We start from the raw sequence: 15,258 nt of genomic DNA on the forward strand, positions 1-15,258 counted from the left end.
ACCCATTCCCACAATCTCTAGTCCTCTCTGGTCCCTCAGTTTAGGATGCTGTCATAACTTTCCTTGACCCGCTAGCCGTCTGTATTAACCATACAGTGAGCCACAGAAATACAAGCTCCTCAACACTCAGTTCTATAGACTCACTCCCACACTCTCTGCTTCCCCAACTTTCATTGCTGTCGCTGTGATGAGCACCTGACAGAAAAGCGACCGAGAGGAGAAAGCTTTATTTCAATCTACAGTTCCAGGCTATAGTCCATCACTGAGGAAGTCAAGGCTGGAAGTCAAAGCAGCTAGCCACAATGTGTCCCACAGTCCAGTGCAGTGAGAAATGAATTCATGCATGCATGCTTACCGGTGCACAGCCTTCTTTCCCTTATACAGTTCAGAACCCATACCCAGAGAACAGTGCCCCCGCAGTGAAGGAATTTACCCACCTCAATTAGAGTCATGAAGAAAAATCTCTCCCAAGTATGCTTACAGGGCAACTTGAGCTAGACAGTCCCTCACCAAGACACTCTTCTCACAAGATGCTAGGTTGTGTCGAGATGACGGTTAATACTAGCTACCTCATTCCTCCTCCAACAAAATGCCTCAGTACCTCTAATCTGTCCAGGTCTTCTCCGCTGACTGACCTCTGTGTGGTTGGGGGAGGCTGTCACTAAGGAACCTAGAAAGTCTTGTAGAACTTATCAAACTCTTTCAACTTCTCCTCTAGCTCCTGAGCGAGCGCCCGCAGTTCTTTGGCTGACTCTGACTTTGCTCCGTCATATAAATGCATAGATTCTCTTACAAGGTAATACACATCAACTGCAAGGAAGACACTTGCAATGGCTGCCCCTCTGATTCGGGCCTTTTTGGTCATTGCCAGAGCAGTGCCTTCAAAGACATTCTTCACCTGACTAGCTTGTTGGGCAGAGATGAGGCGCTTGGCATCTGCCACTAAGTGAGGGTTGGCTCTGGCTACCCTAATGGCACGGATGTTTTGTCCCAAGGTTTTCAAGTTACTGAAGAGACCATAGGACTTTACAGAAAGTTTACACACGATCTTTCCCAGGTCAAGAACTTTCTTCATAGTGTCCATGGTGTCTGACAACAGGCGCTTGGCTTCTGCTTCATCTGACCACTTGCTTGTTTCTTCCACAACTACAGTGGCAGCACCAGTCACAGTAGCCACTGTCCCCAGCCCCACCCCAGTGGCTGAGAGCAGCAGACTGCCCCCTGCTGTCACAGGTGCCAGAGCTAGACCGAGGATGCCCAGGACTCCTGAGGCAGCGCTAGTGGTGTTGGTCACCACGTTGGAGATGGTGCAGCCCTTGTGCACCTGGTCAAGGTGGTCAGCCAGAGCTCGGAGCTTCCTGATGATTTTCTCCAGCTTCCTTTTCAACTGAGGAAAATGTTCTGCAAACCTCTTCCTGTCCTGCAGTTCTTTTTGAAGCCGTTCTTTGTCCTCCACGACCGGGAGCTCTAGGAGCTGCCTCAGAGCCTTACGCAGTGCAGCTTCCTCATCTCTGGAACAGAAGAGGTCAGAGCATCAGAAAGACGGCTTGTTTGCTGTAAGATGGGTTCCCCAAGATCTATCTCATGCAAATCACAGAATTATGTTGTAGAACCAATGGGGAAGAGTTTTACTATGTGCAGGACTCTGCATTCTACAAGAAACCTCAGACTCTCTACATTCTACAGGGTGACCACAGACACTCAATGGTTCTTAGTCCGTAGGTGTCAGTGTGTGAAGTCATGTTAAGACACACATTAGTGCCGGGCGATGGTGGCGCACGCCTTTAATCCCAGCACTCGGGAGGCAGAGGCAGGCGGATCTCTGTGAGTTCGAGACCAGCCTGGTCTACAGAGCAATGGGAGTTTCCTAACAGTCAGCGCGCTACAGAGAAACCCTGTCTCGAAAAACCAAAAACAAACAAAAAAAAAAAGACACACATTAGTGACAGGCACATGATAAAGATGGCTCCACTCAAGGTCTGTGCCATGACTACCAAATATTTGCTCATTGGGAACTCTGTAGGTAAGCACAGGGATATGGGATCAGAGCAAAACTGGGGACAATCTGGGAGTCCTGTGGAGATGACCTGGACAATTCAGCCTCTGCCACCAGCACCTTCCAAGCGTCTTCTTTGGCCAACAGGAACTGCAGGTCTCTTCTGCTTGCTGAGTCCTGCAGATACTTAGTGACTTCCTGGATGAAGGGTTTCCTCAATACTTGGGAAGAAAAAGAATGAGGTTAGAGGTCAGCATGGAAGAGCCTAACTGGCAAAGAGCATATGGCATTTGATAGCCAGAGTATTCAGCATCTGCCATTGGGGCATGAATGGAGTCAGCAATGCTAGGGAATGTGTTGTGCCTTCAATTCACGTATAAAAAACCTTCTGGATGCAAACAGTTTTAGAGGTGGGCCTTTAAGAAAGAGAAGAAATGAGGATTAGATGATGTCATAAATATATGTCCCTAATCCATGGGAGTGTGGTACTGGTAACAAAAAAAATAGACATCATGTGTATAATGTCATGCATGTATATATATATATATGTGTGTATATGTGTGTGTGTGTGTGTGTGTGTGTATCCATCTATCTATCTATCTTAGTGATTCTGAATCTCTCTAATGCTACAAGCCTTTATTACATGTTCTCACGCTGTTGTGACCCCTAATCATAAAATTACCTTTGTTGCTAATTCATAACTGTAAGTTTGCTACTGTTGTGAACCATAATGTAAATATCTGTGTTTTCTGATGGTCTTAGATGACCTCTGTGAAAGGGTCTTTCATCACCCAAAGTGGCTTAAAGCCACAGGTTGAGAACCGCTGACCTATCTTCTTACCTATCATCATTGATCCCTGTGTCTGTGTGTCCCTTCCTCCACTTGGTCCCTTCCGGCCTCTCTGTCACCATGCACAGAGGGAAGACTATGTGCAGACTCTCAGGTAGCAAGCTCCTACTACATTCCAGGCAGAGTGCCCTCACCACACCAACCCGCTGTTTCTTTGTTGTGGACTTTGGCGTTCAGACCTGAGAGAAACAGGGGTCTTTGGTCCAAGCCCTCAGCCTGTGGGATCAAGTGATATCCCATGTGCTGGAGAGTTTGGGGTTTCCTCAGACTTTGGGAGTTGTCCCTAAACCACGTGATTTCCTCCACTTCACCAGGCTTTCCTAACCCCCCTTAAGAGGCACAGGAGAGAGGAGGGGATCCCTGAGCATGCTCCCTAAGACAGAGTCAAAAAGGAGAACGCCTTATACCCAGGTAGCTGATACTCTGTTAGTTCATCTTGGGGACTCTCTTTCTATCCTCAACTCTACAAGTTCTCAATGCCCACACTCAGACCATACTCAGGAAAGAGCCAGAGAAGAGGAATCTATACCTTTGGAGGCCATGAGGGCTGCAGGGTCCTTGGTGCCAGGAGTGGGGTCTTTCACAGGTTTTTCTCACAACTATCTGGGAGTCTGGGCTAAAAGGGAGAGAAAAAAATTGTAGTATGGAGTGGGGACAGCTTCATTGGAGGCAGGTGCCTCTGGGTTAGCAGGGCAACTAAGGTCGAAGATCACCTGGCCCTGGTCCCACCCCTGAAGGACTCAGTCCTGGGCCTCCTCTCACTCTTCCAGTACCCAAGCCGGAGCAGAGGCCTCCTGTCCTGTTAGGTCCACGAAACATGGATGATCAGCTGGAGGAGGCCATGGGAAGGGACCTAGCCTCTTCAGAGAGATGAGGAGAAACATTCTGGTACTTGGGGTGGGAACTGTGTGCAGCAATGGTGACAATCCGTATTACATGAAGGGGTGTGATGTGTGGGTCTGGGCTGCCATGCTAAGGCTCATGGCTCTATGAAGAGAGGAAGAACCCTGAATCTGCCCGCTTGGACTGTCCTGCTGCATGCTGACACCTAATGGTGCATCAAGAAGGTCCTGCCAGAAGCAAAGCTGGTGCCTGGCCTGTCCTCTGAGCCTTCCCAATCTGCCAATGGGTGCTATATAAATATCAATATCTATCTTGGTAAGTCATGTCTGCACAGTTAGCTTCTTATAGTCCCAAATGTTCTGAGTCCCTCTTGCTGGAGAGGAAGAATGAGTGTTAGTCTTTGCCAAATAGGGCTTTACCTCCTGCTCTTCGTCCACAGACAAGGTTTCCACGGATTCTCCGGACACAACTGGCCCTCATTTCCTGCAGCACACATCTAGACTCTCCTTCAAGCTTCCCCTGCCAAGGCCTGGTCCTGACAGGTTCTCTCTGCCAGCCTGGTGCAGCCGCGGATCTCCATGGTGAGCTTTCGTCATCACCGAGAATAACCACCACAGGCAGGCTCACTGGATGACGGGAGTGTCCTTAGCCTTCGGGCAGAAGACACTGACTACTCAGACACCTGCTGCTTCTGCCATGTGAGGAGGCCAGGCTGTGACAAGGCCTCCCTGCCAGGACACCCACAGCTTCCTTTTGCTCCCTTACCCACAGCTGCCCTGGCCATTCCCAGGATAGTCCATATGTGACTGCGGGTCTTCATTTACCTCAGTAGCCAGACATAAGGAGGCTGATGGCAGAGGTTCTTGCTAGAAGCACCTGTATGACAGGAGAGCTCAGGTCCCTACCTCATGTGCCCTGTTTTATAGACTACAGGACTCCAGAGGCTGTCAGGAAGAAAGACTGGCATTTGGGGTGATCTTATACTCGGGTGAAATGTCTGCCCTCTGAGTTTCCTGTGTCACTCTGTGCTGGTGGCCTAGCCCAGTGGTCAAGCCCTTGTCCAGTGCATAGGTCCTGGGACTGGCACCTAGTGCCACAAAAGAAATGAAAGGAGGGCTGGAGAGATGGCTCAGTGGTTAAGAGCATTGCCTGCTCTTCCAAAGGTTCTGAGTTCAATTCCCGGCAACCACATGGTGGCTCACAACCATCTGTAATGAGGTCTGGTGCAGAGTATTGTATACATAATAAATAAATAAATATTAAAAAAAAAAGAAATGAAAGGAAAAGAGAAAGGCCAGCTGTCCTTCCTGCTTCCTTTAAGCCCCTCCCCCCACTTAGTCAGCTACACACGGAGCCTCTTAGCACTGGCATCCTGTGGATGTGAGTCAGGAGGGAGGGTAAGTGACCCCCAGACCTTCCATTCTGATGGCCAGCTGAAGCCCAGGCTGGGAGTGGCCTCTCCCTAGTGGTGCAGAAGCTCTTCAGTGGGGCAGATAGAGGCTTTCAGTAAGTCTCCATTCCCAGTGTCTGTGGAGAATCTTCCTAGGGCAAGGAGACAGGGCTCAGGACAGCACGAACCTGGGGATCGTTAATTAGCTCCCAGGTTCACATTCAAGCTGATTTACCCTGGACAGAGGGTCTCCTGCCTACTATAGCCCTGTCCTCTTCCCATCCCTTCTCCTAGTTCCTCTTTTCTCCCCCACTGCACCCACAAGCAACTTCCAGGGAACCAGGACTCTGCTAAGTCTCTTCCCTCACAAAAAATGTCTCCAGTCCCATGAGGTGCCGGGACCAAGCAGGACCGCCTCATTCCATGTGCCCAGCGTGCCGCTGTCTGGGCTCTGGAGACATTCATTGGACATAGAGCCACTAGCTTCTGAGGACATAGCCCCATTTGAGGAAAAAGTGTGGATTAAAATTTTAATAATAAAATCATCATCGTCATCATCATCTTAAAGCTCTGGTTTTACAGGCACAGAGATAATCTCCTCTACCCCCACCTGTGGTCTGGCCTTTGACCTTGTGATAACAGGACTCAAAGAGCTAAATATGGGGTTGTACAACTTGCCCCTCCATGCCCCACACTGTGCCCTGCCCACCCAAACACACAGGACAGTCTGTCTTCCTTCTCCACCCTTCACAGGCTAGGCAGAGGCTGGGGAGGCCCAGGGGAGGCGGGCCTGTCTCCCACCTGCTCAGCCTGATTCCCAGAATCCTCAACAAGGCACCCCCATTCCCACAGGGCCTTGGCACAGACACACGCTCAGAGACACAGTGTGCAGCACAACTCCTGGGCACCTTGAAGCCCCCAAGTGGAATCTGGTCTTGGCAGCAGTAACTACCCAGGGCCAACCACAGGACACATGAACGCAGACAGCGGGTTGTCTGCCCGCCTTTCTCTACACCCTTCATTTCGTCCATTTCCAAAGGAGTGAGGCCCACAACAGCCACCTGCCCTGGGAGCCTGCTGGCCAGGTCTCAGGCAGACTGGCACTTCAGCAGAGCCTTGAGGACCTTGGTGATCTCCCCTGATCATCTTTCTCTGCAAGAGCAGCTGGGAGTTGGAGCAGGTAGGTGGGGTTAAGAGGCCTCTAGCTTACCGAAAAATCTTCCCGTGGCTGAACTGGAATCTTCCCTGTGCATCAGCTCAGTAGCTGTACTTCAGCGTCCCAGTACGGAGCAGCTTCCTGCTGGTTAATACCCGAAAACTGAAAGTGAAAGCCCTAACTTGCTGAGCAAAGTACAGCCCACACAATAGAATGCCCACGTCTAGGGTACCACCCAAAGTCCCATCCTCCTGGCTGACCTACAGAAAGGAAAAACCTAGCTCCACATCCCAACCCCCCCTCAATGCATGACACCTTGGTTGTAAGTTCTCTGTGAAATTCAGGAAGACCCTACATGACAGATTGTGGGACCTTCCATAGATCACCCTCTAAATGACCCTGCCCTGTCCACTTACTCTCTCCAGCAGAACATTTCCTCCTCCTCTTCCTCCATGTCTGCACAGCCCTCATCCTGGAGTCTGTTTATGCAGACAGCCGTGCTGCTGTGTTCACCAAGCCTGGCACCTGGGTATCTACCTGTATGGGTTTCTTATGCCTCCAGGCCCTGTGGTGCAACCTGGAACCATCATTATTGCTTTCTCCCAGAAGCCCCCAGCATTCTCCACAGCAGACTCCCCTGTTCTCTTCTTGGCTCCCACAGTACTTGGGGTCAAAGTCCACTGCCCAAAGTGAACTGGAGCATTAATACACAACTGAACAGAGTCAGGGTGGGGCCACAGAACCTGGCTGCAGTTTCAGCTGAAAGAGACAAATATGGATTTCAACCCCCAGCTATATAAGCATAGCCCATCCTGAAGATTAACTAAAGAACAGTTCAATTGATCAGTAATATGGCAAGAAATGTCACCCAGGGTGGCTGCCACATCAGGGATTGGGATGTTGAAAAGACCTTTGGTTCAGAGGCAATTGCAGCCAATGGAGATGTGATTATTATTATTCTTCCTTTCTTTTTTCATAGATGTAAACTGTCCACTGTTGTGTGATGTTTTACTTTTGGCTTTTTGGGGGTGCATACCACCCACCTCCCAAATAAATCACGCACAGATGTTTATTCTTATTTTTTTTTCAGATGTTTATTCTTAGTTATGACTGCGCGGCCTTAGCTTGACTTATTTCTTGCCCACTTTTCTTAACTTACCCCATCTGCCTTTGCCTCTGGCCTTTTACCTTTCTCTATATCCGATACCTTTCTTTCCTTCTTACTCTGCAGCTGGCTGGGTGGCTGGGCCCTGGTCTCCTCCTCCCCTTGTTCTCTCTTTATCTTTGGTCCCTCTTGGTTCTGCTTTTACACATTCTGCCTGCCAGCCCCGCCTAGCCTTGCTCCTGCCTCGCTATTGGCCTTTCATCTCTCTATGGATAATCAAGTGTTTTCGATAGGCACAGTAACACAGCTTCACTGAGTTAAACAAATGCAACGTAAACAAAAGTCACACACCTGAAAATAATATTCTCCAACAGGCACCCATCTCCATCCATACCCCACTGTCTAGTAGTCACTTAGACTACTAGAATTACTGCACCCGTTTCTTGTACCTTTCTGAGCCTTAATGCCTAGTTATTTCATTCTATTTCTCTTTCACTGCCTGAATTCTGTGGTCATAGCACCAGTATCCTATTATCTTGCAGGAATTATACTTATTTTTTTCATATATGCTATTGTTGTGTAGCTTCGTCCTCTTATGGGACTCCCAACAGCTGGAATAGGAGCTGTCTCCAACCCCTTTACTGGATTTTGGGACCCCCATTTCTAATACTGGGTCACCTTGTTTTATTGATACGCATAGAAGACCCACCGTTTCCTGGCTGTTGATGGAAGAACAGGGGAAAGGAGAGTGGAATATGGGAGAGAGGGACTGGGAGGGGAGGGTGGAGGGGGGGCTATGGTCAGAATGTAAAATAAGTAGATGAATAATAACAACTTTAAAAGGGGTTATGTGACTTAACGCAATGGGAAGAAACCCTGCAATGACTTTGGGAGGCAAAAGGTAAACACCAGCACCACCTAGTGGAGCTCAGAGGGGTCACCAGCCAAGGTACAGGACCATTGTGTTCACCACTGCACAGCTCACATTCTGAAAATGACAGACCTCATATCCTCACAAGGTGGATATTGCACTGGCTGGCTCAAAACAGAGCCTACCTCTCTGCTGACCTCACTTTCTCTAGGGACCATGGAGGGGACAAGGATTTCCCAACTGAGCATGTGTCATGGGACTTCTGGAGTCACACAGGCATTGACACAGACAAACCTGCCATGACCTCAAAGCACAGAGAAGGAAACTGGACCCCACGCTGACGTTCCTGGGTGACTTCTTGGGAGGGGAAGGGTCCTGACACTCAGCCTGGCTTCCACACTCATCCTCAGGACAACAGTGTCTTTGCTCTGAACAATGTGGGAACTGCATGACAAATTTGAGCCAAGTGTAAGACAACAGAATTGAACCCATGACCATAGTATTTCCATGTTGGAGTGAAGATAGCTCTGCCCTCTGTGTGATGTACACCGTGCTCACAATGGTCAGGAGCAACAGACACATTGCTGAGTGGACTCAGCAGCCTTGTGATTCCCGTTTAAACAGGGTTAGAAACTTACTCAGAGGCTGGTGTTTAATTGAAGACTCTACCGATTACGGAGGCAGTTGCCAGTGGGCTTTAGACAGAGAGGATGAGACCTCAAGTTCAGGAGATTCCCACATAGATGGAGAAGAAGGGCTGGTGGTCAGGGAGGAGCCTGGGGAGCCACAACAGGCATCTCCGCAGCAAGGGCCAAGGGCACCACAGTCCTCAGCCACCAGGAAGGGGTAGCTGATGTCACTGACATGCCACAGAATGGCCTTAAAACCCTTGGCACTTGACTCTGGTAATCAAGGAGAGGACAAAGTACAGAGTTGCCATGTGGTCCAGTCTCCCATTTCTGAGCAAACCCGAAAAGAGCAGTCAGACATTTGACACCCACACTATATGTGATTCAGATGGACCAACTTGCGTGTCCACTTTTGCAGGAATTGACATGAAAATACAACAGTACACATATGAATGTTCTTCCCCATTACAGAAGCAAAAGAGTCTGACACACGCTAGAGCATGGATGAGGCCCCAGGACATGAGAGTAAGTGAAATGTGCTACACAGAGAAAGGCATATCTCATGTGAGGACCTTCAGCAGCGAGGTCCTGCCGGAGACCTGTGGCCAACAAACATGTCATTTCTGAGAAGGACACACATGACACGTAGTCCTCTGTGTCTCTTTATGTGTGGGGTCTTTGACTGCACTTAAAGGACCTGGCAGGACCTGAATTCTAATCCTCATTGGAGGGGGTTAGCTGTAGGCAGGGATCCTTTGGAGGACCTGATACCTAGATGGGTAGGAAGAATGTTGGCTGTAGGGGAGGATTTACCTAGAAAGATCTGAAACCTTGCCCTGTGTCCTTGGCATTCGCTAAAGAACAGGGTGTTTCTGGCAAGACCTGATGCCTACCTAGCCATGTATGTGTGCATGTCTTTGGCTATAACAGTGGGATACCTTGCTGAAGTCCTGTATGCACTGATATGATTCTGATCCTTCCGTATCCTCCATCTAAATCCTTCATATGAGGTGTGGGGATTGGTTTGCTCAGCAGGGCCTGGTACCTAGAGCGAATATGTGGTTAGGTGGGGCTCTTTCATGGCCCAATATTTAGGAATGTATTTGAGGTTTTATGTGTTGTGTGAGGGGATTTGTTCAGCAGGGTCTGACAGCAGGCAGAGCAGGTGAGGTGGGACGGGTGTGGTGTCTGGCAGTGGTGTCTCCCCTAGTCAGGGGAGGAGTCATATGTGTCAGGACAGGAGGCGTCCACACAGGCCCGAACCTACCAGTAGGTATGTATCGTGGACAGGAGGTGAAGTGTCCAACAACGCCAGATACTTGCCATCAGATCTCAGTTGTCACTGAAGTCGGAGGGATTTCTTAGCGGGGCCTGTTACTTAGCATTGTGTTTTCACAGCAGAAGGGGGTGAAAATCTAGGCCTGATCCCTAGAAAAGTATGTGGTGAGGGTGGGTGAGGGGTGTCCTTCATATCCTTAAACTGACGATGTATGTAAGGTGTTGACAGGGAGGAGCATGCCTAGCACATAAAAGGATCTAGATATCGGGCTCAGCTGCTTCCCCACCTGACTGTGCTCTTATCAGATCCACTGGACAGCCCGTCTCCATCCCACACAATGGGAGAGGTTCAGCCCTCATCACACCACACAGCACACAACACATGTCCACCTCCTCATAACCACACGATGAGCCGGGCGATGGTGGCGCACGCCTCTAATCCCAGCACTCGGGAGGCAGAGGCAGGCGGATCTCTGTGAGTTTGAGACCAGCCTGGTCTACAGAGCTAGTTCCAGGACAGGCTCCAAAGCCACAGAGAAACCCTGTCTCGAAAAACCAAAAAAAAAAAAAAAAACCACACGATGTACACTGACAGGGGTCTGTTGTCTTCTGGGGTGTGTCAGGGGCCAGGCTCCCTCTAGATGACCTAGGGAAGTGTCTGCTCCAGCCATGCTCCAGCTCTGTTTCTTGGCTGGAGGCCTCAGGGCTTCCATGTCCACAGTTCCGTCTTCTCCATTTTATTTCTGCTCTTTCTCCCTGTAGGGCAGGAACATACAAATGCCTCTTCGATTATGTTTATGTGAACATTATAGTGTTTTATTTGGGGTCAGCTGAAAGGGTGACTGTGTTTAGTTTTCCAGTGGATTCCCTATTCTTTGTTTTTCACACTTCGGCAGGCTTTCGTGTACAGACCGTTTTCTCTTCCTTGACTTCCATGGGTGACCATGACAAAATCAGATGACGAGATGTAGCTGGGTCCTTTGCTGAGCTTTCTGTACCATGTGTTCAGTCTTCATACTTCCCTGTAGCCCTTTCTGGATCTCTGGGGCTTTCTGGGATGTACTAGAACCACAGTGCAAGTTCTGGAGGAATCTCTTCTGCCCTCTTCCATCTCTTCTAGGTTTAGGTACAGTTGGTTGTTCCGTTTGGTGTTTGAGCATCAGACTGGATTTTGCTGAGTCTGTAGACAAAGGGCACTATCACCTTGGAAAGAGCAACTGGTAGACCCTGAGAGCTACCAATTTGGATTTCTGTGAATCGCGTGTTCTGAGGCCAAGTACTTCAAGAATTGTTTGTTTATAAAATGCCTCTATCTAATATCAGTGAGTCTCACCCAACTCTATGACCTCAAGTCTCCCTATTCATGTTATTGGTACCTTGGGACAGGGGGTCCATGGACACTTCTCTGATGATCCTTCTCAGATGATCCAGTCAGAAAGAGAAGCACATTCATTTCCCTAGGCTCTTTTCTGATAATTTCTTAGCCTGCTCACACAGGGTTTCTGGGTTATCTGTGAACACAAAGAGACACAGGTCACGTTCTGCACTGTCAAAATGCAGAGGGGCCTAGGTTGGGCAGGGATACAACATCTACCCACTGGGAGGCTTTCCCAAGGGGGCCCCTGTGGATCCCGCAGATCTTGCTGGTAATTTGGGTGGTTGTCTGTAGTTGGAAGGTGGAAGAGCAACCTCTTCATTGTCCTCCACAGTGTGTCCTCATGATGCCCTGTGGAGCCTCAGAGCTACTCAAGAGCTCAGGCAATGGCATGCTAGTTGTCCATGAGAAGTGACAGTGAGGGCCGACTCCTCCCTCAATGTCACTAATGCTCAGTGTGCACATCCTCAGGTCAGGAATTTCGGGGTCCATGATTCAGTTTGTGGCCCGGCACCTACAAGAGAAGCCTTATTTTAGATTAATAGCGAGGCTGGCAAAGAGATTCACTCACCAGTCCTTCTGCTGTGGCCTTACACAAAATAGCAGGGTTCTTTCTGGTGGGATCCGGGACCTAATGAGGACAGGTCAGTGTCTACTTTCTTGTGTGACCTTTCTGAGGGAACACTCAGAATGGTCTCCTCAGGAAGCTATGATTGCAGGGATTGGTTTGTCCTGACTTCCCTGCTCCTGTCCTGTGAAAAGGCTCTAGGGTCAGGGAGGAAAAGCAGGTTCCCACCAACATGTCTGTATCTGGGCCCTGTGCTTCCTGCACCCCATCTCATTCAACACTTGCCTAGACGACCCAGGATGCACATACGGTGACAATGAGCTTTGTCCCAGAGCATGTCTAACAGATCCTGGAGATCTGAGGAGAGAAGGGCGGTCAACGAGAGGTCTGGGGTTGACCTCTGAGACTGCAGGGGACCCAGGCTGTACCACAACGGTCATCGTATCTGGGGACAAGGAATTTAAACAGGGATCCAACCAGTCACGCTCTGTCCAAAGAGCAAGCCAATGAGCATCTCTGGGACTCAGTTATCTCCACTGGGAGGTGCATAGTACTGAGCAACATTGGGGTAGTGTGTGCAGAGATATGGGTACAAACAGCTGGTGTTGACTGCACCTCTTCCTGTTGCCTCTACCACTCAGGCAGTGAGGAAGGAGGCTGTTAAGTGTGTGAGCCTGATCATAAGCTAACTGATCTCAGGTAACAGTCTAAAAGCCACAACAGGCTCCCTCTAGTGGCCAGCGATATAAAAAATATACATTGCACTCATCAGGCCTCTTGGGCATCATGTCTGCATTCTGAGATTCATGTGCTTAGAGATAATCAGATGGGCTTGGAGCCCAGGTTCGACTTGTGCTGTCACTTCTGAGATTCTGTGACCTGGCCACAGTCCCCAAGTCTCCCTTGCCCAGGCTCTGGTGTCAGTAAAGTACATCAGGACTGACTTGCCCTAGTGGTCACTCACTGATCAACAGATCAGACAACTGCCAAAGAGCAAGCAGCCAATTTCTCTGGGCCCATTTCCTGCTGGGATTGTGTGAACCTTCATGCTCCTGGCTGTGGAACCCAACGAAGACTAAGTCACTGGGGAGTAGCAGAGTGAATGCCATCTGTATCGTGTGCTGTGGTTCTTATAATCCCCTTGTGTGAGAAGATGTTCACTTTGTTTGTTTCAAACTGTTCCTCCCCAGTGGTTAGAGGATCAGAGGGCAGAGATGTGCTACCTACATCAAGTTTTCTCAACATCCCTCTGAAGCCATGGCTTGGGTGTTGTTTCTCATTCTCTTTCTCGTCCTCTGTAACACAAGCTCAATGACCACTTTCCCTTGGGATTGAGGGAAGCCTGCCTGGCCAGACTCATGCTTCCTAAACTATAAGCAGAGCCAAGTTTAGAGCAGAAAACAAACACATCTCAACTACCACAGGCTGGTATGTAGTGGTCTCAGTGATGTCTTCAGCCATGTGCTGCCCACAGATGAGCCCTGGCATTCAACCCCATCAGAGTGGCCATCCTTCACTGCATGGAGCAGCGAGCTGCCTGTCAGGTGCACCTGACAACACTTTAGACAATTAGCGCAGCCAGACAACCAAGCACACAGGTGAGCTAAAATTCCTAGCTCTATGGTCAACAAGACTGTCTAGGCCTGACCCCTGTGACCAGTGGGACTTGGGTATAAAGGAGGTGTGAGAGTGCTGGCCTCTGTGTCCTAGTCTAGGTAAGCCCTACTCACTTCCAAAGTGGAGCAAAGTCCCAGCATTCCAAAGTGATGCCCATTTTCCTCCAGCCGATAGTCACTTTTCTGTCAGGAGAAAAGTACAGTTCTGATAAAATTCCCCTTCAGAAGTAACCAGAGCTGCACAGTGTGACTGTGTCTTTTCTAATGGGCAGAATCTGGGATAAATGACAACCACAGGGAGCAGAGGTAACATTCACAAGGACCAGAAACCTGAAGGAATGGACAGATTAATGAGGCATTTCCCTGCAGACTGGTCCACAGGGTATTCATGGGCAGCTTGGACATGGTATTGGCTCAAGACCACCTCTGACGAGGACACTGTGAAAGGCCAGCCCTGGACATTTTCCCTTGAAAACTATTATTTCCTGGGGGAGAAACCTGTGGTTTCTCTTCTGTTGGACAGAGACCCTTTATGCTGGGTACGTGGGCACGCTGCCATATGGAATTCCTCCAATGCTCCTGCTTCTGAGTCTCAGGCCACACCTGCAATCTCCACCCATGTCTCCTGATGTACAGAGCTCATCACTTTAAACAGGAAGGACCCGTGAGAGGGGCTCTAAGGAATCTGAAACATGCAGCTCTCAGTCTCCACTCTCCTTACCCACTGAGCTTCCCTCTCCCCATGGCTCCTCCCCTCTGTCTCTTCCATCCCATCCACACTCCTCCCTCTGCAAACTCTTTCCTGCTGCCTCTGCAGCCTCTGTCTCTCACCCTCTGGTTCCATCTCCAGCTCAACTATGTCACTTTACATAGAAGCAGGGAGAGCTGTGGCACTGGAGATTGATGTCAGATTTGTAAATTTACATCCATACAGGGAAACAAGTTAATGGGACAATTGCAAAAGACAGATTACAGTTTCAAGTACGAAAAATTGATGAAATAAAAAAATTGATGAAATAACTATCTGAAGATATGGGGAAAGAGCACACACTCCGCATCAAGAGTGTAATTTTCCAGAATACATGTGCGTCTTAAGATGCTATGTTATGTGTGGCAAGCAAGTCCCAAAAGCCAAACAGGTTTCTCTTCTCTCATATGGAAAATCTGGAGTTCTGTAGGAGCCGGAACATGAATGACAGAACACTGAGGACATGGATAGGACAGTGGTCCCCCAGGGATCACACACAATGTCCTGGGGGGGGGGGAGATGATCACCTCTGCCCTCGCAGAGTCCAGCATGTGCTGCAGAGTCCGAGTTGTTCAGTATCAGGGCTCCGGCAACTCTGGGATCCCCACTAGACAGCAAGGATGAAGAAGGTTCAATGGCCAAAAAAAAAATCCAAACCAAGTAAAGAAATCATGGGGCATCCATGAGTAAGTCTAGCCATGGAAGCCAGCAGCCAATTGGACTCTATCTGTGTTGGATGAGGAGGACTGGAAGCTTCTATCTAGAATTCGTGGCTTCATGTGGCTGCCTCTAGACCTGGTGTCCTTAGAATGAAAGCTCTGACTTCAAAATCC

At 49.3% G+C, this 15,258-nt stretch overlaps 1 protein-coding gene across 1 annotated transcript; it reads right to left on the minus strand.

The window, feature by feature from the left end:
- Window positions 1–225: 225 nt before the first annotated feature.
- LOC101987970 (apolipoprotein L3-like) lies at window positions 226–6,376 on the minus strand. The gene is made up of 4 exons (XM_005354156.2): window positions 6,290–6,376; window positions 3,376–3,462; window positions 2,088–2,217; window positions 226–1,511 (listed from the first exon to the last, which is right to left on the minus strand). Exons 2-4 carry the CDS (start codon window positions 3,386–3,388, stop codon window positions 671–673), a joined length of 984 nt encoding a protein of 327 aa, XP_005354213.2. The 5' UTR covers window positions 3,389–3,462; window positions 6,290–6,376; the 3' UTR covers window positions 226–670.
- Between the last annotated feature and the right edge of the window lie 8,882 nt (window positions 6,377–15,258).

This window comes from Microtus ochrogaster, chromosome 15, assembly GCF_000317375.1.
Source record: "Microtus ochrogaster isolate Prairie Vole_2 chromosome 15, MicOch1.0, whole genome shotgun sequence".
Classification (NCBI taxonomy): domain Eukaryota; kingdom Metazoa; phylum Chordata; class Mammalia; order Rodentia; family Cricetidae; genus Microtus; species Microtus ochrogaster.

Coding starts and splice junctions, on each gene's coding strand:
- LOC101987970 (XM_005354156.2), bottom strand. Junction 1,512..2,087: donor GCAGAGGCTGAATTGTCCAG/GTCATCTCCACA, acceptor CTTCTGTTCCAG/AGATGAGGAAGCTGCACTGC.